The sequence below is a fragment of the Neltuma alba genome, unplaced genomic scaffold (assembly GCF_004799145.2).
Source record: "Neltuma alba isolate B1F8T4 unplaced genomic scaffold, ASM479914v2 tig00011304_pilon, whole genome shotgun sequence".
NCBI classification, from domain to species: Eukaryota; Viridiplantae; Streptophyta; class Magnoliopsida; order Fabales; family Fabaceae; genus Neltuma; species Neltuma alba.
Window position 1 is genome coordinate 97,664 of NW_021636013.1, and position 22,384 is coordinate 120,047.

Below are 22,384 nucleotides of genomic sequence, written 5' to 3' on the forward strand. Positions count from 1 at the left end.
AAATTTAAAGTACTAAAATGAAACTTCATGTAAATTTAAAAAAAATTAAAATTTTAAAAAAATCCACAGGTGCTTATATAAATATTTCAAGGAACCGTTTAGGTCCCTGCTTCACCACTTCAAGAAACAGTTTCATGATGTCACAAATGTCTCTGATTCTGTTGGCGTTGCTATGTGCAGTGAGATTCAACACAATCACTTGCTGCCATGAGAGGGACCGACGTTCACTTTTAAGCTTCAAACAAGGCGTTGTTGATCCCTCCAACCGCCTCTCTTCTTGGTCCACTCTCCCAGATTGCTGCCAATGGGATGGAGTTCACTGTGATCACAACAACAGAGTCGTTTACCTTTATCTGCCGAACGACTATTATTTTGATCCAATAAGCAACAATCATTCAGAACTACTGAGAGGTGAAATCAACTTATCTTCTTTACTTGCTCTTGAATCTCTCGAATTGTTGGAGTTGGACGGCAATGACTTTGAACGCATAAGCATGGCGCCTATCAATAATTTTGTTGCAACTCATACCCATTTGCTACCCAATTCTTCTAAGCTTTCTCTTCTGAGTTTATCATACAATATTCATCTCCACACTGATAATCTTCATTATTGGCTCTCTCGGCTTCCGTCCCTGACATATCTCGACCTGAGTGGCATTCGTCTTCCTAGTGAAACCAATTGGGTTCAATCATTGGCCTCGCTGCCTCTGGAGGATTTATATTTGCATGATTGTAATTTGACCACCTCTATTCTGTCTTTCCAGCATGCCAATTTTACCTCACTTTCACTTCTTCATCTTAGTCTGAATGATTTTACATTTGGATTACCTAATTGGTTGTTCAATCTTAGCAAAGATCATTTCGCAGAATTTGGTCTCAGTCAATGCAATTTGAGAGGTCAAATTCCAGATCTTTCAAGCTTTCGAAATCTGTGGCGGTTAGATCTATCTAACAACAAACTCAAGGGATCAATACCTGAGTGGCTTGGCCAGCTTGATGGACTAGCTCTCCTGGATCTATCTAATAACTTGTTTCACAGTTCCATTCCTTCTAATCTCCTAAACGCATCAGCTTCATTAGACTATTTAGATATTAGCTTCAACCACTTGAGTGGTCCGCTCCCAAACATTCTTGGCCAAAATGAGTCTGCCGCCTCAATTAGAGCGGAAACGTCAGAAAATTGGCAGCCAGATTTGAAAATATTTATGTCATCTAATAAATTTAAAGGAAGGCTTCCTCGAGTATCAAATTGGGTCCAAGCTTTGGATTTATCTCACAACTATTTCTCGGGACCTTTAGATACTTTATTGTGTCACTCTGAGATTTATCCGTTTGTTTTACAGTATTTGGACCTATCAAATAATTATCTCACTCAAAAACTTCCAGATTGTTGGAACAAATGGGGGAACTTGTCTTACTTATACTTGGGGAATAATCAGTTGACTGGTCGAGTTCCACCCATGATGGGTTCATCATTACCTCTCTTAGAGGCGCTAGATCTACGTAATAATAGATTTTTTGGTGATATACCTTCGACTTTCAATAATTGCATGTATTTGGTGCTTCTCAATTTAGAAGGAAATAACTTCTCTGGAGGTATACAAACATGGATGCCCCAAGATATATCAATTCTAAAATTGAGATCCAATCAATTTACGGGGAACATTCCGCCACAACTATGTTGTCTCTTGAACTTGACGATATTGGACCTTGCTAATAATGAATTTTCTGGATCAATCCCTCACTGTCTACACAACGCGACCAGTTTGCCTTCACTTGAAAATGTTTTACCCGGTCTAGTATCAAATAATTTCTTTACAACTGCAAAAGAATTCATGAAAATTGATTTGCACACAAAGGGTCAACAATTAGAGTATGGGAACACTCTAAAGTTCGTGAGAAGTATTGACCTATCAGCTAATAAGCTATCAGGAGAAATTCCTGTACAGTTGTTCAAGCTCACCGAGTTACAATCACTGAACTTGTCCTACAATTATTTGATAGGAGAGATACCAGAGCAGATTGGAGAGATGAAAGATCTAGAATCTCTTGATTTGTCCCACAACAATCTTCATGGGAATATTCCTCAGGGCATGTCCGGTCTATCTTTTCTCGATGTTTTGAATCTGTCGTACAACCATTTCAGCGGCCAAATTCCACTGGGCACTCAGCTTCAGAGTTTTGATGCATGGAGTTACGCCGGAAATCCTGATCTTTGTGGGCCTCCTCTTCAAAAGAACTGCACAATACCAGATAATACAGAGAAAGTTGAAGAAAATGAGGATGATGGTTTTTTGAAGTCATTGTATCTTGGAATGGGAGTTGGCTTTGCTGTGGGATTCTGGGTAGTTTGTGGTTCACTAGTCCTGAACAGAGCATGGAGGCACTCTTATTTTCGATTTTTTAATGGTGTGGTTGATCGAATCTATGTTATTGTGGCCATAAAGCTCCAAAAATTCCGCTGAATGGGAATATGCTGCAACTCCAGGTTGGTTATAAAGCTATACTTCTATCTATTTGAATCTAAAGTTATTTTTCATAATAACTTTTATTTCTACACAAATTCATCAGCAGTGTTGTAATGATTTCATTTTTCTGTTTGTTGCTTCCTAAATCAAATGCATGATGCAAGTTAAGGCTCCGTCCATGTATGAATGCAACGACTAATTTCAACTGTTTAAAAGAAATTAAGTTGTTAGTCTTTTATTCTAAAACAATTAAAATGCCCAAATCAATCTTTAAAATATTTAAGTGTCCTTATATCATGTTCCTCATTTTTCAAAGGCAGAATTACATAACTGGTTCTTTAATTTTATGCAAGACTTTAAGTTGGTCCTTTAACTTTAAAAAGTATATTTTTATCACTAAAATCTTATATGATAATTTTTTTTGTAACAATCATAGTTATTAAACTTCATATATTAACATTTAAGAATCTTATTTTAGCATTCAAGATCTCAATATCATCATTTTTTTTTCTTTGTTAAAAGTTTTAGGGTTAACAAACTAAAAATATAATTTATAATGTTAAGGTACAAAATTAAAATCTTACATAAAATTAAAGGGCTAAAAATATACTTTAACTTTTTTTAAGAGTTGTTGATATTTCAAAACAACATTTAGATTTATGATCCAAAAGTTTAGATTTTCATTTTCTCTTTACAAGTTAATTGTCATTTTAAAAAGAAACTCACACTCAAAAGATCTTTTTCAGTTCTGATTGTGGTATAGTAAATAATTTTTTGACTGGAGAACTTCCAGATTGTTGGGGCAATTTGCCATACCTGTCTTACATATACTTAGAATATAATAACCTATGCAGTGAAGTTCCTCCAACAATAGGTTTATTGAATGAGATTAAGATACTAGGTTTACATCATAATGGCTTTTATGTAGATATGCCATCGACTTTCCAGAACTTCAAATCTTTACTACTCATCAATCTGGAAGGAAACAATTTTTCTAGGAGTATACCAAAATGGATGCTGCAAAATGTATCAGTAGTGATATTGAGATCTAATCAATTTACACGCAACACTCCTTCACAGCAATGTAGCCTCTCTTAAGTTGATTGTTTTGCACCTCGAACATAACAAGCTTTTATGGGCAATTCCTTATTGCCTTCACAATTTAACCAGCATGGTTTTAGGATCTTTGAATGATCTGTTCATCACGCAAACAATACCTGCTGGTCTACCATTATTAGAAGGCTTCGCAATCCCATTTAAACTCAGAAGTAATTTGCATACAAAGGGTCAAGAATTAGAATACGAGACAAGCCAATTCTTTATACGGAGTATTGACCTTTCGGCAAATAAACTATCTGGGAGAATCCTAAGCAGTTATTCAGGCTCAAACTGATACAATCAATCATTGAACTTGACGTATAATGATTTGACAGGAGAAATACCAGAGGAAATAGGAGAGATGAAAGACCTAGAGTATCTTGATTTCTCCTATAATAGTCTTCATGGGAATTAATATTCCTCAAAGCATGTCTAGTTTGTCTTTTCTAGGTGTTTTGAATTTGTCATATAGCAAATTCATGGGACAATTTCCACTAGGGACTCCACTTCAAAATTTTGATGCATGCAGTTACATAGGAAATCCTAAGCTTTGTGGACCTCCTCTTCAAAAGAACTGCACAACATAAGAAAAAGCAAACAGTGAGATATGACTATTTCTGAAAACGATCTTTCAGAATTTACATTCTTTTTCTTTTTTTATGAAAACGATCAACTATATTGAAGTACTAAAAAGTGTATATATATACATACATATATATATATATATATATATATATTAAAACGCACTTTGGGGAATATAGCTCAAACAGGGGAAGACACAGAACAAACAGAGACCATGTGGACAAGTAAAAAACAAACAGTGAGATATGACTATTTATTTCAAAGATAAATATTTGTAACGTTGATGACTACTTCACGTTTCATACAAGCAAAGAAGAATTGGAAAAAAAAAAATAAGAAAGAAAGAAACGGTCGTAAAACTTGATGATTATGTATAATGACTCGGTTGGGCATTTATTTCACGGGCAAAGACTTGAGGGGAAAAAGTTGAAAGGGAGTTGACACGGATGATGATTTTTTGTAAGGTATAAGAGAGTATTTATTATCTTTTCAATTCATGTTTTTAAATAAGGATTGATTTGAAAATTTTTCATTCACAACATAGCTAATGATTCAAGGCAAAAATACAGATTGATTTTTTAACTTTGTATAAGATTTCATTTTTGTTTCTTAATTTTATAAAACATTTTTCCCAGTTCTTGACCCTAACACAGTTAATCTTGAATAATGATCATTTTTGTGCCAATCAATGTAATCTTAAGAAATCAAATTTAGTATATCCGCATCTGTGAATGTTTTGTCAACTATTAAAATTTCGATGTTGGCATTTTTGGTTAATAAAACTAGTGCAGTGTCTGAGTTGAAAGATTAAAAAATATTTTATAAAATTAAATCATCAAGATGAAACTTTGTGTAAAGTTAAAAAAGAATAAAAACTTTTGCCATCGTTTAAATTTCTCATCTTAATTTTAGTTAGATGGTTAGAAATGATTTGTATATAGAAGTTAAAAGAAGTGTAGTTGGAAAGTAGTGAAATTGCTTGGAAAAGAATTGAAATTTCGCAGAAGCAGATAAGAAGGGACGCTCCTCTGTGGGTTCCATTAATCAAAGAAAAGAATTAAGTATAAATCTGCGATTCCAGAGCAACTGACGATGAAGACTTGATAATCTTTGCATAAAGTGATGATTTGGGGCAAAGACTTGGAAAATAAGGTATGAAGACTTGGAAAATAAGGTACGAAGACTGGAAAATAAGGTCGGAAGACTTTGAGAAAAGGCGGAAAGGCTTTTGTCAAGCAAACAAAGAAAATTTGAGGAAGATTAAGCCCTGATTATAATATGAAAACTAGTTTGACTTTCAATTTGATATTAAATATAAGACATCAATCCATTTTATTTCTCATGTTTATATATTTTTAATGGTGATGAAGAAAACAACAAGGGTTAAGATATTATCTTAACCCTAATCTTATTTCTCAATTGCAATTTTAATTTTGATCTTTTTAGTTATGCAATTTTCACCCTGATTTTTTTTGGGTGCAATTTTCACCCTGACGGGTAAAATTGCACTGAAAAAGTAGAAGGAAAATTGCACCTGAAAAAAAATCAAGAATAAAATTACACTTGAAAAATAAGATCAAGGGCAAAATTAGTCCCCTGAAAGATTAGAGGTAAAATTGCACATAAAAAATAAGATCAGGGTCAAAATTGCAACTTAACCCCAAAAAAATAAAAAGAGTAAGCTATACAAATATTTTTTATTTATCTAAAATATTCCCTTTAATCATTTGTAATTGAAATTACTTCTATATAAAGCCCTAATTTAATATATGCAATAAATATGTATGGTTTGAGGATAAATTATAAATTTAAAAAATAAAATAAATTAGAGTCTTATATTTAAAATCAAAACCAACACCTCGATAAGCTTTTGTAGTAAGTACTGGATGCAGACACTCTGGAATCAGGATACCTTGCCGCAGCAATCGACGGTGGCGATTCATTTGAAATTGAGGATGTTTTATCCAATTACTTTGATGACAAATAAATCTTACTTCTTCTAATTTTTAATATAAGAGCTGCTTAACTAATTTATATGACTTAAAAAATAAGATAAATTAGTTAATTTTCAGAAATGTGATGTAATCCCCCCAAAATAATCCTCTGTAAAATTAGACCCTATATCAACTTATAAGCTAGATAAATTAGTTAGGAAAAAAATGATATAAGAGACAAAATAAACTGAAATTTTATATTTTGAACTAAATTTAACCCTCAACTAGCTCTTATATTAGCAATAAAAAGGAGTGTTATTTAAAATCCATAAATTGAAGTACTCTTTCGTCTTTGAAATATTCATTTAAATACTCAATTGCCAAAAATACTATTCCCTCCCCTCTTTATTATAAGAGACAATTAACCAAAACACGTTGGTCAGAAAATTAGTTAAAAACAATAAATAAGTAAAAAATATAATTTATTTTTTAAAAAAATATCTTCAAAGTGTCTCGTATAAAAGAAACATGCCCTTTTCCGGGGAAGTGTTTTTTTATAAATCGAAATGGAGGGGGTAACATTCATGGAAAGTTGAATCGAGCTTCGGCGTGTCAATATATGTCTGTCCCTTGTGATTACCAATTGTTTGTGTCATTTAGATTTTGCTGTTAATTATATAAACTCGAGCGCGGATGATGGGTGGGGAAGAAGCAATGAATTGAAGAGAATAATTGTCTCCAAATCCTTTTATATTTACTGTATCCGGTACTTAATACTCCTCCTGTTCTTAATATAGGACCCAATTCTTAAGTTAGTTTTGGTCCTAAATATAAGACCCATTATCATATTTATCAACTTTTTCTAAATTACTCCTATGAATACTCCCTCAATCATAATCAAGTAGAAGAGGGATAGGGGTATTAAGAAAGATGATTATGGTATTTTAGGAAAAATGTGTCACTTTTCTTATAATTAACTAACTTACCTAACTTTTTTAATCTAATCAAATTAGTTAAATAGGTCTTATATTAAGGACCGGAGAAGTATAAAAGTTAGTTAACTAATTTGAATAAATTAAAAAGGTTTGTTAGTTAGTTATTTGTAATAAATATAAGTTAAATTCCCTAGAATACCAATTACTAGAACTAGGATTTGATAGAATCTTTAATATATGTGACTATTACAATGACTGTTTTGAAATAAATAGATAAATATAAGAGATAAAATGGATTTGAGTCTTATATTTAGAATCCAAATGAAAGTCAAACTAATTCTTATATTAGAGATCGAAGCTAGTATAATTCAGTATAAAAGCAAATAATTCAAAAGCAATGAGAACTGATCAGGAGTAGTTCATAGCAATTCAAAAAGGCGGTGGACGGGGCATTATACAATTATTACTCATTTCACAGCAATTTCTTGAGAAAAGGTAATTCAAAAGCAATGGGAACTGCTGAAGATTCTTAAAAAATTCATGAAGCTATATAAAATAATAAAGATCGATCAGTAGGGCCTCAAAAAGCTTAAACACAGCCAAAAAGCAAGTTAAACACATATGAAAACGTCATTATATATGAAGACTAATTAAGTTTATATAATATAATTTTGGAAAAAGCACAAAAAAAAACAATATAGATATTAATTATTTATTTAAGAAGAACAAGATTTCTATTTTAGAATGGTTTGGGTTCTAAGGGAACAAATATTCTTAATAAAACCAAACGGTTCAATTTAATTAAATAATTAAAATTCGTTCAAAATAAACATTTTAACGTCTAAAAGTAAGAGGATAATATTTAAGTTAAAAAAATCAAATTTCATATTTAATATATTATTTTGTACTAATAGCATTATAGAACTTGTTAATCGTGTTATTAAAGTCGCAAAAGTGTTATTTTTTAAAATTTTTAGACAACTTATTGTTAACTGTTATACCGAATTTGTTAATAGCATTACAAATTTCATGATATGTATATGATTCCCCTAGTATTCCTTTTCTAATAAATACAAATTTTAGTATTTACATTCAGACTTCATAGTCTTTTCCCCCTCAACGATTTAGAATTCATATCATATATTTCAGAATTTACATTTCTTTTTCTTTAATGAAATCGATCAACTTTATTGAAGTATCTCTCTCTCTCTCTCTCTCTCTCTCTCTCTCTCTCTCTCACACACACACACACACACACACACACACACACATTAAAACACATGCTGGGAAATACTTTCAGGTTCACTCGGCAGGGAAGATTTTAGTGATGAAAAATTATAAGAGTGTATATTTAATCTTTGGTGTAAAAAAAAGTATATTTAGTCATCTGACTTGAAATAAAATTTTAGTTTGGTCTCGTAATTTTATAAAATATCTTTAACCTTCTAATCCTAATTTAATAAAATCTTAGGTCTCACATAATAATTTTGTATGCCAATTATTATTATTTTTAAAAAATTAAACTTAATATTTTAGCGTTTAGAAATATTTTATTAATTGCACAAAGAATAGCGAATCACTTGTAGCGTTTCGTGTTCGATGGGTATTAACTATTTACCCATTTCATAGCAATTTCCTGAGAAAAAAGTCATAACTGAAAAGCAACGGGATTTGAGGCAAAGACTGGGAGGGGAAAAAAAAAAGGTGAGAAGACTTGGAAAAAATATTGGAAAACTTCTGTGAATTGGTCAAGAAAATAAAATCAAGAAAGTAACCTTTAGACATATATTTTGTATTTTGAGAAAATTAAAAGGATATTTTTCTTCTATTTTTGAGAACTAAATGTAAAGTCTCTTAAATTTTGCTGAAATTATACAAATATTCATTTTATTTTTAAGTGCTTTTATAAACCTTCATATCAATCTCCTTCTATTCTCTTTTTTTTTAAATAAAAAAAAACTTCATATCAATCTCCATCTATTCTCTTTTAAAAAAAATAAAAAGAGTAAGCTATACAAATATTTTTGAGAAAATTGTAGAGTTTTTCCTTCTATTTTTGAGCATTAATGTAAATTCTTTTAAATTTTGCAAAAATTTTATAACTTTCATTCTATTTTTAAGTGCTTTTATCAGCCTTACTCCCAAAAAAAAGAAAACAGATTTAATTTTATCATTCTCCTTCAATATTTTTTTGTTTTAAATCATGCAAACCTCCCATCCACCTTCAAAATCAACTTATCATGAAAATGGGAAGAACTAAATCTTCAAAAACATTTAGAACAAGTTCTTGTATTTTATGTTTTTGTTTGGCATAGTTTTATAGATTTTGAGAATAAAGAGAAATTTGTCTTAATAACTGAAGGGAAAAAAATCACGCAATTTATTTTTAATTAGGAAAAAAACAATTTAATGTAAAATTTTCTATAAAAAAATTAATGGCTAAAGAATATGTCTAATGCTTTAACTATATACATAATTTTAGTTTAGTCCTTTAATTAAATTTAAAAAGTATAGTTTTAGTCATCTAATAATCGTTAGTTTTAAATGATAATATTTTGTAATAAATATGATTGTTTTGAAAATTATATTAAATTTTAGAATTTCTTATTAATATTTAAAATCCCAATATTATTATTTTTTGTTAATGGTTTTAGAACTAAATAACTGAAAATATGTTTTTTAAATTTACAGTACTAAAATGAAACTTCATGTAAATTTAAAAAAAATTAAAATTAAAAAAAAAATCCACAGGTGCTTATATAAATATTTCAAGGAACCGTTTAGGTCCCTGCTTCACCACTTCAAGAAACAGTTTCATGATGATTCTTCGTCGGACGTCACAAATGTCTCTGATTCTGTTGGCGTTGCTATGTGCAGTGAGATTCAACACAATCACTTGCTGCCATGAGAGGGACCGACGTTCACTTTTAAGCTTCAAACAAGGCGTTGTTGATCCCTCCAACCGCCTCTCTTCTTGGTCCACTCTCCCAGATTGCTGCCAATGGTATGGAGTTGCGTGTGATACCAACAACAGAGTCGTAGTTCTTGATCTGTCGAACTACGAAGATCTTGTTGGTCTAATAAGCAACAATCATTCAGAATCACTGAGAGGTGAAATCAACTTGTCTTCTTTACTTGCTATTGAATCTCTCGGATGGTTGGGTTTGGGCGGCAATGACTTTGAACGCATAAGCATGGCGCCTATCAATAATTCTGTTGCAACTCATACCCATTTGCTACCCAATTCTTCTGAGCTTTCTTATCTGAGTTTATCATACAATATTCATCTCCACGCTGATAATCTTCATTATTGGCTCTCTCGGCTTCCGTCCCTGACGTTTCTCGGCCTCAGTGGCATTCATCTTCCTAGTGAAACCAATTGGGTTCAATCATTGGCCTCGCTGCGTCTGGAGAGTTTATATTTGGCTGATTGTAATTTGACCACCTCTATTCTGTCTTTCCAGCATGCCAATTTTAGCACGCTTTCATATCTTGATCTTAGTCTGAATGATTTTACATTTGGATTACCTAATTGGTTGTTCAATCTTAGCAAAGATCATTTCGAAGAATTTGATCTCAGTCAATGCAATTTGAGAGGTCAAATTCCAGATCTTTCAGGCTATCGAAATCTGTGGCGGTTAGATCTATCTAACAACAAACTCAAGGGGTCAATACCTGAGTGGCTTGGCCAGCTTGATAGCCTAACTATCCTTGATCTATCTAATAACTCGTTTCACAGTTCCATTCCTTCTAATCTTCTAAACACATCAGCTTCATTAGAATATTTAGATGCTAGCTTTAACGACTTGAATGGTCCGCTCCCAAACATTCTTGGCCAAAATAAGTCTGCCACCTCAAATAGAGTGGAATCGTTAGAAAATTGGCAGACAGGTTTGAAAATATTTATGTCATGTAATAAATTTAGAGGAAGGCTTCCTCGAGTATCAAATTGGGTCCGAGCTTTGGATTTATCTTACAACTATTTCTTGGGACCTTTAGATACTTTATTGTGTCACTCTGAGATTAATCAGTTTGTTTTACAGTATTTGGACCTATCAAATAATTATCTCACTCAAAAACTTCCAGATTGTTGGAACAAATGGGGGAACTTGTCTTACTTATACTTGGGGAATAATCAGTTGACCGGTCGAGTTTCACCAATGATGGGTTCATCATTACCTCTCTTAGAGGCGCTAGATCTACATAATAATAGCTTTTTTGGTGATATACCTTCGACTTTCAATAATTGCATGTCTTTGGAGCTTCTCAATTTAGAAGGAAACAACTTCTTTGGAGGTATACAAGCATGGATGCCCCAAGATATATCAATTGTAAGTTTGAGATCCAATCAATTCACAGGGAACATTCCACCACAACTATGTCGTCTCTCTAAGTTGATGGTGTTGGACCTTGCTCATAATGAACTTTTAGGATCAATCCCTCACTGTCTATACAACAGGACCAGTTTGTCTCTCCCTAAACTTGAACATGTTTTACAGGATTTTGGAGCGTATTTTGGATCGGCTTTTGGACGAGTTTTTGAAATACCACGTGCAGAAGAATTCATGAAAATTGATTTGCACACAAAGGGTCAACAATTAGAGTTTCAGAAAAATTTGAAGTTGGTGAGAAGTATTGATCTATCAGTTAACAAGCTATCAGGAGAAATTCCTGTACACTTGTTCAAGCTTATCGAGTTACAATCACTGAACTTGTCTTACAATTATTTGATAGGAGAGATACCAGAGCATATTGGAGAGATGAAAAATCTAGAATCTCTTGATTTGTCCCACAACAATCTTCATGGGAATATTCCTCAGAGCATGTCCAATCTATCTTTTCTCAGTGTTTTGAATCTGTCATACAACCATTTCCGCGGCCAAATTCCACTCGGAACTCAGCTTCAGAGTTTTGATGCATGGACTTACGCTGGAAATCTTGAGCTTTGTGGGCCTCCTCTTCAAAAGAACTGCACAATACTAGATAATACAGAAAAAGTTGAAGAAAATGAAGATGATGGTTTTTTGAAGTCATTGTATCTTGGGATGGGAGTTGGATTTGCTGCGGGATTTTGGGTAGTTTGTGGTTCACTGTTTCTAAACAGAGCATGGAGGCACTCTTATTTTCGATTTTTTAATGCTGTGGTTGATCGAATCTATGTTACTGTGGCCATAAGGCTTCATAGATTCCGCTGAATGGGAATATGCTGCAGCTCCAGGTTGGTTATAAAGTTATACTTCTGTTTATTTAAATCTAAAGTTCTTTTTCATGATAACTTTTATTTCCACGCAAATTCATCAGCGGTGTTGTAATGATTTCATTTTTCTATTTTTTGCTTCCTAAATCAAATGCATAATGCAAGTTAAGGCTCTGTCCATGTATGAATGCAACGACTAATTTCAACTGTTTAAAAGAAATTAAGTTATTGGTCTTTTATTCTAAAACAATTAAAATGCCCAAATCAAACTTTAAAATATTTAAGTGTCCTTAAAGGCAAAAATGTATAATTGGTCTGTTAACTTTGTACAAGATTTCAATTTGGTCTTTTAAATTTAAATAGTATATTTTTAGTGCTTTAACACTAAAATCTTATGTGATAATCTTATTATGACAATCATAGTTATTAAACTTTGTATATTAGCATTTAAGAATGTTATTTCAATATTTAAGATCTCAATATCATTATTTTTTTTATTAACAGTTTTAGGGTTAAAAAACTAAAAATATAATTTCTAATATTAAGGGACAAAATTAAAATCTTACACAAAGCTAAAGGACTAAAAATATGCGTTATCCTTTTTTAAGAGTTGTTGATGTTTCAAAACAACATTTAGATTTATGATCCAAAAGTTTGGATTTTCATTTTCTCTTTACAAGTTAATTGTCATTTTAAAAAGAAACTCATTTTAAAAAGAAACTCACACTCAAAAGATCTTTTTCAGTTCTGATTGTGGTAGAGTGAACTCATATCATTCATACTTGTCATTCTAAGCAATAGGTGGTTGATTCCAGATTTTCAAGACTCGCATGAGTTCCAGAAGAAGATTCGGTACTTAAGCTCTTTGATTGATAGAATTTTAGATGAAGCTTTGGTAAATGGCAGCAACTTTAATAAGTATTCAAAAGTTTGGGGCCGTACAAGTTTGGTGATTTTTAGTAATATGTGTGTTTGTCATTGTATTTGCTGCTTGATTTGGTTATTTACACAAATTTGGTATGTCAGATTTTTCTACGATATGGTTTCATGTTCTTAGTCAATCTCCCAACTGTGCTGTTTCTTAGTGAAAAATATGAGTTCAGATATAATTTTGATTTGAAGTATGCTATTCTTGTTATGATGTTCATGATTCATATAATTGTGACATGAGCCTCTAAAATTAAGGTTAATTGCTAGTTCTAAATTAACCTCAATTACGTATAAAAAAATATTGTGCTAAGTTGGCTTGTAATATATTCCCTAGACCCATTCAGTTGGGATCCCAGCTTGACAAATTGGAAAAGCCTGGCAAGATATAATGATCATCGAGTTGGGCTAGATTTCATATAGAGCTTGGCATTCTTACAAGGGGATTTTAAGTGTAGAAATAAACTAGTTCTAATATAACCTCCTTCTATTTTTTCCAATCTAAATGTAAAAACTAGTTAAGAATATTGTTTTAATTATAGACATAAGATGTTAATGTTTTTTTTATCTCACATATTTGTTATATTTTTTTTTCCAAAATATCCCTATAACTACGTTGATTACACTCTAATATAAATAAGTAAAAAGACGAGTGTTTTACAAAAATCAACTCATTTTTTTACAAATAATTAATTAAACTATTTTTTTAATCCATTTTGTTAATAAATTTGGCAGTGTGAATAACAATGTTTTTAATACAAGTAAAAAAAAAAGTTTTAATTGCATGGAATAGACAAAAAAGGAGAAAAAAATTTTGTGCCAGTCTATCAATAACTAAAAGCAATTTTTACCAAAACACAACATTCTTAGTGGAAGGGACTAGTCCACCAAGGTTTGAACCTCCTATTGGGAGATAATGCCTCAAACACCAGCATCAAAAGCCAAATGAATGAGTATGCATACATCTAATGTGAAAAACTATACTAATAGAAGATGATTTCAAAAACTGAAGAAACTGATAAAGAGGTGGTGCAAGCATAGACAACTTACACCTTCATTATGCTTCCAACCAAGCTCAATATGTGGCAACGCTAGAAGGCATATAATCACTAGTTTAATTTAATCTTAAATGGTCGTATGACCGCCATTAATATTACTAAAGCAAAGCTACTGATTAGAAAGCACATCATCGTGCTCTTCAGCAGGACGAAAACCTGCTGCTTGCAATAAGTCAAGCCAGGACATTCCTGTTGTATGCAAATGGTTTTAGTTCTCTCAAACATCAACTAACATGCAGATATGAATCAAAATTTTATTAGCTCAAGGAAAAAATCAAAGCCAAAAAGCATTAGTTCTTTTTCCCCTGTTGAATAAAAGCATTAGATTTATGAATAACAAAATTGAAGTATTCTTGTTACTAGAACTGGAATATCCTAACTTGGGCTGACCTTGGTCATCCAATTCATAGTTCCTCCTTCCTCTGTTTCTCTGCTCAGGGAAATCACGTATGTTTTCCATAACAGACAAAGATAACAACAGTTGCTATAGCAATAGCTCCAGTAGATGCTGCAGCCACAGGCCACTGCAACTTCAACCCATTCAAACCCTTTGCCTCTGCCTCATTATCCATTCCACTCAAAGCTTCATTGACTGCCTCATCAGCTTTCTCCTTCAAAGATTTGATAACAGTTTCTGCTTCCTTAACTTTCTCCTGTAATTTCAAAATATTTGACTCCATGCTTCTTGTTTTCTCCTCTGATTCTCTCAGTGCCTCCTCCAGATTTAACATTTCTTCCAATATAGATCCCTTCTCTGGGACAACCCTTTGCAACTCCTCAAGCTTGTGTCTAAACCCACAAATTTCCTTCTCTTTCTCCTCAATTTCCTCTCTCAACTCCTCCAACACCCTAATTTTCTTGCTCTTTTCCTCAATTTCCTTCATCTCAAAAACCCCGATTGTCCTCTTTAAGTCCTTCGCCTTCTTGTTGATTTCTAATTTTGCTTGCTTTAACCCTCTGCTTCACACACTAAATTCAACACCATTGATCCTTTCTCTTCCAAAACGCTCCTCAGTTTAGCGCGCACTGCTCTAGATCCCTCAGCAGCACTCTTTACAGATATATAATCACGGTTAAGCCTAGAAACCTCGGCCCCGAGGTCGGCCTTTCTCGCCGCCATAGCTTTCGTTGCCTTCTTGGCCACCTCAGACCGCTCGAACTCTCTCTCCAAACCTTCAATCATCTCTCGCATATTCGATTCGTCTTCTCTCAAGCCGTCAATCTCCTGCATCAGTTTATCGATTTCGGTCTTCCCACCTACAATTTCATTCCCCAATCCGTCTCTCTCACGTTCCAGTGCATCGATCTTTTTCGTCAATTCCTCGACGTGACCGTCGCTCCGGCGTACGTCAGGATCAGAAAATTCCTCGCCGATTTGATCATCAACCTTATCGTCCGCCATTGTTAGTTCTGGAAGAACAAGGAACGATAATCTGAGCGATAAACGGGCGAAGATACTAAAAATAATAAAACGACAATGCTACTTAGTTAATTCGCCAAATAGTTAAAAAAATGGAAGAGATTTAACATAAAGATCGAGAGTAAGAAGAATCATACATCTCACCATCCAAACAACAACGATGAAGTATTTCTTACGAGAAACTAATAAAACCTGAGGACAGCGTCGGTGTTCAAAGTCGAAAAGGATGAGTCACTGGTAAATGCTTCAATCTCCGAGAAAATCAAGGACGGATGCTAAAGATTTTCCCAGAATTCAGCAAATTATGAAACTCCCCATTTCTTGTTGGTCCCAAAAGTTGAGTCTCCGATGCATTGCAAGACGCTAAATTCAGAAGTCGATCTCCATGGTCATACTCGTATGGCCATACCTTCGTAATCACAATTCACAGAAGATTCAAAAATCTATAAATTACATGTCTATCGTTCATGCATGATAGTAGAATCATTATATATAAAAGTTATATTATTCTGTAAATCGATCATGGAGGGTCTAGACTCGTCCAAGATTTTCGGACATTTATCGCGCCCCAAGTCATTTACTCATCATAACTGTCGATTAATCATGTCTTTCTACCACTTATGATTTCTGGGAATTCAAGACTCCAACTTTATAGAAATCATGAACATCTCTTTTTTAAAATTTACAACTGATATCCTGTAATTTGCAACTTATATTTAGCAATTCACAATTCATTTTCAGGGATTCATAACTCGTCTAGCTAAGACTGAGGTCCTTGACCTTCAATGTATTCCAATTTTCATCTCCTTTTGAGGCCACCAAAGGCCTGTTTGGGTGACCCTCAAAACCATGGTTTGGGAGGCAAAACCATGGTTTTGGTGAGATGTCACCCAAACAACATCAATTTTGGGCCAATAATCTGAAACCATGGTTTGGGCCAAAATCATGGTTTTAGAATACAAAACCATGGTTTCAAGAGAAGTGAATTCATTCTGCTTTTGGCTCAAATTGGAGAGATGATTGTGCCTGTTAGAGTAGATCTCAACAATAATATGACTTTAACATTTTTCAATTATTTTTTTATAAACATATTTAACCTCATATCTTATAAACATATATACACATATTAATTATTTATTAATTATATTATTTTATGTATTATTAATTATGTTGGTAAAAAATATATTATTAACAATTTTATTCCTTCAAATTAAAATATATCATAAAATTTATCTTTTATATAATTATCATATTAACTTATGTTTTTTTTAGTAATTTGTATATATAAAAAGTACTTCTGATAACAACTATCCAAACACTCTCACTTCTCAAAATCACTTTTTTACAAAATCTATTCTTTACAGAATCTATTCTTCCCAAAATCTATTCTCCAAAAGCTATTCTCCAAACCATGGTTTGGTTTTATCCAAACACACCCTAAATCTCATTTTCTCAAGCAAGAATGACTGGAAAATACCCTAACAATATGCAAATCTCCATTTACATCTCAAGATGGACAAATTGCTCTGAAGTTCTTAGGGGGTGTTTGGATGAAAACCAAATCATGGTTTCAGAAGTGATTTTACAATATACGAAGTAAATATATAAAGGAATTTATCTCAATTTGTGAAAAAATGCTTTTAAAAAACACTTCTCCTAATTCCCAAACACCCCCTTAGTACTCCCTCTATGTAATAAGGTGACTTGAATTTTATAACAAATTTAATGTTTGTAATTATTTTTAAGGAAAACCATATTAAACCTACCTATATTTTCTCTCAATTTTTCATTTGGTATCTATTTGTTTTTTTCCTCTTAATTAAATTATTTAATTTTTCTTTTTTAGCAACATAAGCTTTTATGACTTTGTTCTATTAATATTTTTAGTTTCTATACAGAGGTTAACATTGTTAATAGAGCAAAATTAAAATTTATCATTATCATCGTCATTTGTTATGCAAAAGGTTTATTCCCTAAGATGTTCCTGTCATCCTTGAGCAATTTTCTACTTAATCTTGTCATTGCAAAAGCATATAGAACTTGTCATTAGCTATATTGTTCTTGTCATTGGTTATACAAAAATTGTTATTTGTTATGAAATTCAAGGATTTCAAATGAAAGGCGCATATGTAATCTTGCTCTCTGTAATCTCAAATAAACTCTGAAACACTTCAAAGTAGTCAGGTCATCATTTCAGGATCCTAAATTAAAATTTATATATTTTGAGAGTTTTTTTTGTTTTGGGTCTTCCTCCCTTTTATCAACTATTAAGTAGTTAATGCAATATTTGTTTTATTCAGCCCAATAAAAATAATCCGAGTCAAATAAATGGACAAATATTTAATCTTTTTCCTCACTTAAATATTTTATTTTATTACTAGCTTCCACACTTAAATATACCAAATCCTCCCTCTACACATCATTTGTTTAAAGGAAGATTTTATGAAAAGAAGTTCGGAATGATTAAATTTTAAATCAGATTTAGTAATAATATTTTAATAGGTTTTGAAAAACACTAAACTTATAATAATATGCTTTTGTAAAAAAAATTCTTATAAATATGCCAAAAGAAATTAAAAAAATTTCCCATGACATTTCTTGAGGAGACATCCATGTTGGCCATTTCAAGAGTGATGGGACCTAACCCAAAGACCAAAGTCACAGGACGTCGCTTTTTTGAAGCACCCTTGATGCACTAATACCGTAACGCGCAACCACACTACTTTTGGCTAGGAAAAAATGAAAATGTTCCCTATTTTTGAAGTTCATAATCATTTGATCTCCAAAGAAAATTGGACATAAATAAATAATAATAATAATTTTCAATTATTTTATTGACACCATGACGATGGAAGTGTTGGAGAAGAGCAAATGTACAATAATGAATCAGTCAGTCACTCAATTTCATTCCTAAAGTAATTACACTAATTGCCCACAATATAAGCTTAATATACCCCGGAAATCTCCAAATACTCCTACATAATTCCCAATCCCAAGTCCATAAACACCAACACCGACATTAATTTTTGTTATAAAATGACATATCGACCACAATTTTTTTTCCAAATAAAAAAAAAAGGATTCTTGAGATCAATAACTGCTTCCCTTTAATGTCACCCCCTTCTCAATAATTTACAATCACTGACGTTGGCCGATGCCAGATTCTGACCGCTGAAACGTCGCCACCAGTGGCAACTGGCAGTCAACGGAGGTTTTTCTTTTTGTGTTTTTTTTTCCCGGGGGGGTTTACAGATAATATGGTCATCTGGCGATAAAATCTAATGTCTAAGAAGTCCCTTGGGGAAAAAAATAAAAAATTATGCCACGGAACTATTTTGAAAATTTCACATTTCAGTGATTTATCTTTCTTGCTAATAAACTAATTTTAAAGAGTCAAACATAGTCCTTAGTAGAATACATAAAACTCCAAGGAAAAAACACAGATTGAATTTTCCTGACACTCTTTAGGGAACTTCATAACAAATACTAAAGATTTGCATACGATTCATCCATCTTATTAATCATGATTGAGTGGAGAGAGGGAAGGGGGGGGGATATGAAAGAGGATCTCAATAAGTAGGAGTCAATTCGAATTATACAGCTTCTTACCAAATTCTAAAGCATCTCTTGACCAAAGAAACCAGGCTCTTCGAAGGGAATGGCTGCCTCACGGCCTCGCTCACCCTTATTTTACAGAACCTACGAGAGACCTAAGTGCCTTCCCCCATAAAGGACCTTTCTCTACAACGATTTCTCCCTCATTAGCTGAAATATCCACTTGATAACTCCTAAAACATAGCAGTCGTGCCATACTGAACAGGACCAACCTTACTATGAGCAGTAGTTGCCATTGTGGTGGCACCAATCTGACCATATTGAGCCTTTGTCGGTATTAAATCCGTGTCCATAGCTATTCGATTATCCTGTTCGATGCCGCTCACTCCTGCCCGTGTCATAAAAAAGGGTTTTTATCAATATTAATAGCTATATCTGGAGCTATTTTGGCACGAACTTCAGAATGCGCATGTTTGGCTTGCACAGATACACCCTTATCAGACTCTGTTGTAGCTGACCTTTCTTGATTTCTAGAGCTCGATCTGTGGTAACAATAAGCACGGTGAACAGCTTGAGAAGGAAGCATGGGACCTCTGATAAATGTACTTGGATCACAAGAGTCCTTGACCACACTCGCGTACTCGTAAGGAACAACCGGCCCAGCTACTTTTCCGAGTTTTGCTGAGAAGTAAGACAATGTCAGCAATTCCGTTATTCATAAATGTAAAACATTAACTGAACACAACAATAGCAATTCCATACCTATTGGGACTCTCAGCTGCCCCTGCATTGACCCTGTAACAGAAATTTCTATGTCTCAGATCCAATCCTAACATCCAGAGGTCATAAACCGTTTAGGATTCAACCCACAGTACAAATATTTCATATATAGATTATTTGACACGTAATACCCAAAAAAAAAAAATCACTAACTAAACGAGTTAATTGAAGGAAGCCCCAGCCAAAAGATTATTTGCAAACTTTCGTAAGAGTGGAAATTATAGTTGATATATGACTTTAATTTGAGGAATATCTAAAATACAAGGAAGTTGTGACTGCTAATGAAAGAATTATAGAAGATAAATATATCGTCCCGGCAATATTAATAGTGTTTAAAGACTGACACATTCTTCAAATATTTTAAATGGGCCTTCGGATCAAGAAATTAAAGAAGATACATGATTCCCACCAAATTCCTTGCTTCTCAGAAATACAAGTTTTAGTATTTGGATTCAGACTTCAGAGTTTTCTTCCCCCGACGATTTATTCCCATCAATCTGGAAGGAAACAATTTTTCTGGGAGCATACCAAAATGGGTGCCGCAAAATGTATCAATAGTGAAATTGAGATCTAATCAATTTACAGGCAACATTCCTTCACAGCTATGTAGCCTCTCTATGTTGATTATTTTGGATCTCGCACATAACAAGCTTTCAGGATCAATACCTTATTGCCTTCACAATTTAACCAGCATGGTTTTAGGATCTTTGAATGATCCGTTCATCACTCAAACGATGCCTGCCGGTCTACCATTATCAGATGGCTTTGCAATCCCATTTAAACTCAGAAGTAATTTGCATACAAAGGGTCAAGAATTAGAATACTAGACAAGCCAATTCTTTATGCGGAGTATTGACCTTTCAGCAAACAAACTATCTGGGAGAATTCCTAAGCAGTTGTTCAGGCTCAAACTGATACAATCAATCATTGAACTTGTCGTATAATGATTTGACAAGAGAAATACAAAGGAAATAGGAGAGATGAAAGACCTAGAGTATCTTGATTTCTCCCATAATAGTCTTCATGGGAATATTCCTCAAAGCATGTCTAGTTTGTCTTTTCTAGGTGTTTTGAATTTGTCATATAACAAATTTATGGGACAATTTTCACTGGGGACTTAGCTTCAAAATTTTGATGCATGGAGTTGCATAGGAAATCCTAAGCTTTGTGGACCTCCTCTTCAAAAGAACTGCACAACAAAAGAAAAAGCAGACAACACAAAGCATGTCGAAGGAAATGAGGATGATGCTTTTTTTGACGTCATTTTATCTTGGTCTAGGAAGTGACTTTGCTGTGGGATTCTGGATAGTCTGTGGTTCTTTATTCCTGAAGAGAGCATATGGAGACGCACTTATTTTCGGTTCTCTAATGGCGTGGTATACCAAATTTATGTTGCTGTGGCCACAAAGCTTCAATGACCCCACTAAATGGAAATAAGTTATAGTTCAGGTTAGTGATGAAGTAATTTTTTTCTTTATTTAAATTCAAAGTTCTTGTTCCCAGTATGATATGCTAATTGTGTCTCAATGCTGAGAAAAAGTTACATTATTATAGGTTTATTGCAATTGTATTTGACATGTTTATCATTTAGCTATAATTGAGTCAGCGGTGAACTCATGCCATTCTATGAACCATATAGTCTAATCATTTTAATTCTACTATGGTAGATAAGAATGTGAACTATTAAGCACTGTATTACAGTAAAAAAAGAATTTCACTGGTTAATATAAAAGTTAATCATGATATTTAAAAAAAAAGGACGGCCAATCAATAAAGATCGTTTTATGGTTATAAAAAGTTCAAGGTATAGATATACAAGACTCGATGTCACATTTTCATAGTACAAAAGTGCCTTTTGTAGAGTAGAAAAGGATTAAATCTTATCTTTACTAAAAGCATTAGGCAAAACCTTACAAGCTAACAAGTGGGTTGAGGCACTTTGACATCCACAACATCACAATTTATCCATAAACCTATAATTAGTTATTTCAAACATATGACATACCTGTTCATTCATAATCAATCATCCTCATTTTAAAATATCCAAAATGATCAATCTAATTATCCAGAATATCATCAGCCAACTGTTAGGCTCAACTCACAGATAAACTTTTTCCTAAAAACATAATTCATAAGCTTCTATTTGCAGTATTTATATAGATCCTAACATCCAGAGGTCATAAACCGTTTAGGATTCAACCCACAGTGCAAATATTTCATATATAGATTATTTGACAATAAACTTGACAATATCACTAACTGCACGTAATACCAAAAAAAAAAATCACTAACTAAACGGGTCAATTGAAGGAAGCCCCAGCCAAAAGATTATTTGTAAACATTCGTAAGAGTGGAAATTATAGTTGATATATGACTTTAATTTGAGGAATATCTAAAATACAATAAAGTTGTGATTGCTAATGAAAGAAT

The 22,384-nt window shown here is 32.9% G+C and overlaps 4 protein-coding genes and 1 pseudogene across 4 annotated transcripts; 3 read left to right on the forward strand and 2 right to left on the reverse strand.

Annotated features, from left to right (window-relative positions):
- Nucleotides 1-22,384, reverse strand: part of LOC114711641 (mitogen-activated protein kinase 20-like) — a 64,337-nt pseudogene that overhangs the window by 11,147 nt on the left and 30,806 nt on the right.
- On the forward strand, nt 123-13,042 carry LOC114711696 (receptor-like protein EIX2). Its single transcript, XM_028896115.1, has 3 exons — nt 123-411; nt 2,005-2,488; nt 13,030-13,042. Exons 1-2 carry the CDS (start codon nt 135-137, stop codon nt 2,463-2,465), a joined length of 738 nt encoding a protein of 245 aa, XP_028751948.1. The 5' UTR covers nt 123-134; the 3' UTR covers nt 2,466-2,488; nt 13,030-13,042.
- Nucleotides 9,861-11,080, forward strand: LOC114711636 (receptor-like protein EIX1). The gene is made up of 2 exons (XM_028896057.1): nt 9,861-10,908; nt 11,061-11,080. Exons 1-2 carry the CDS (start codon nt 9,861-9,863, stop codon nt 11,078-11,080), a joined length of 1,068 nt encoding a protein of 355 aa, XP_028751890.1.
- LOC114711697 (receptor-like protein EIX2) lies at nt 11,558-13,033 on the forward strand. Its single transcript, XM_028896116.1, has 2 exons — nt 11,558-12,235; nt 13,016-13,033. The coding sequence occupies exon 1, from the start codon at nt 11,583-11,585 to the stop codon at nt 12,210-12,212; it is 630 nt and encodes a 209-aa protein (XP_028751949.1). The 5' UTR covers nt 11,558-11,582; the 3' UTR covers nt 12,213-12,235; nt 13,016-13,033.
- Nucleotides 14,643-15,083, reverse strand: LOC114711637 (golgin subfamily A member 6-like protein 6). Its single transcript, XM_028896058.1, has one exon. It carries the CDS (start codon nt 15,081-15,083, stop codon nt 14,643-14,645), a length of 441 nt encoding a protein of 146 aa, XP_028751891.1.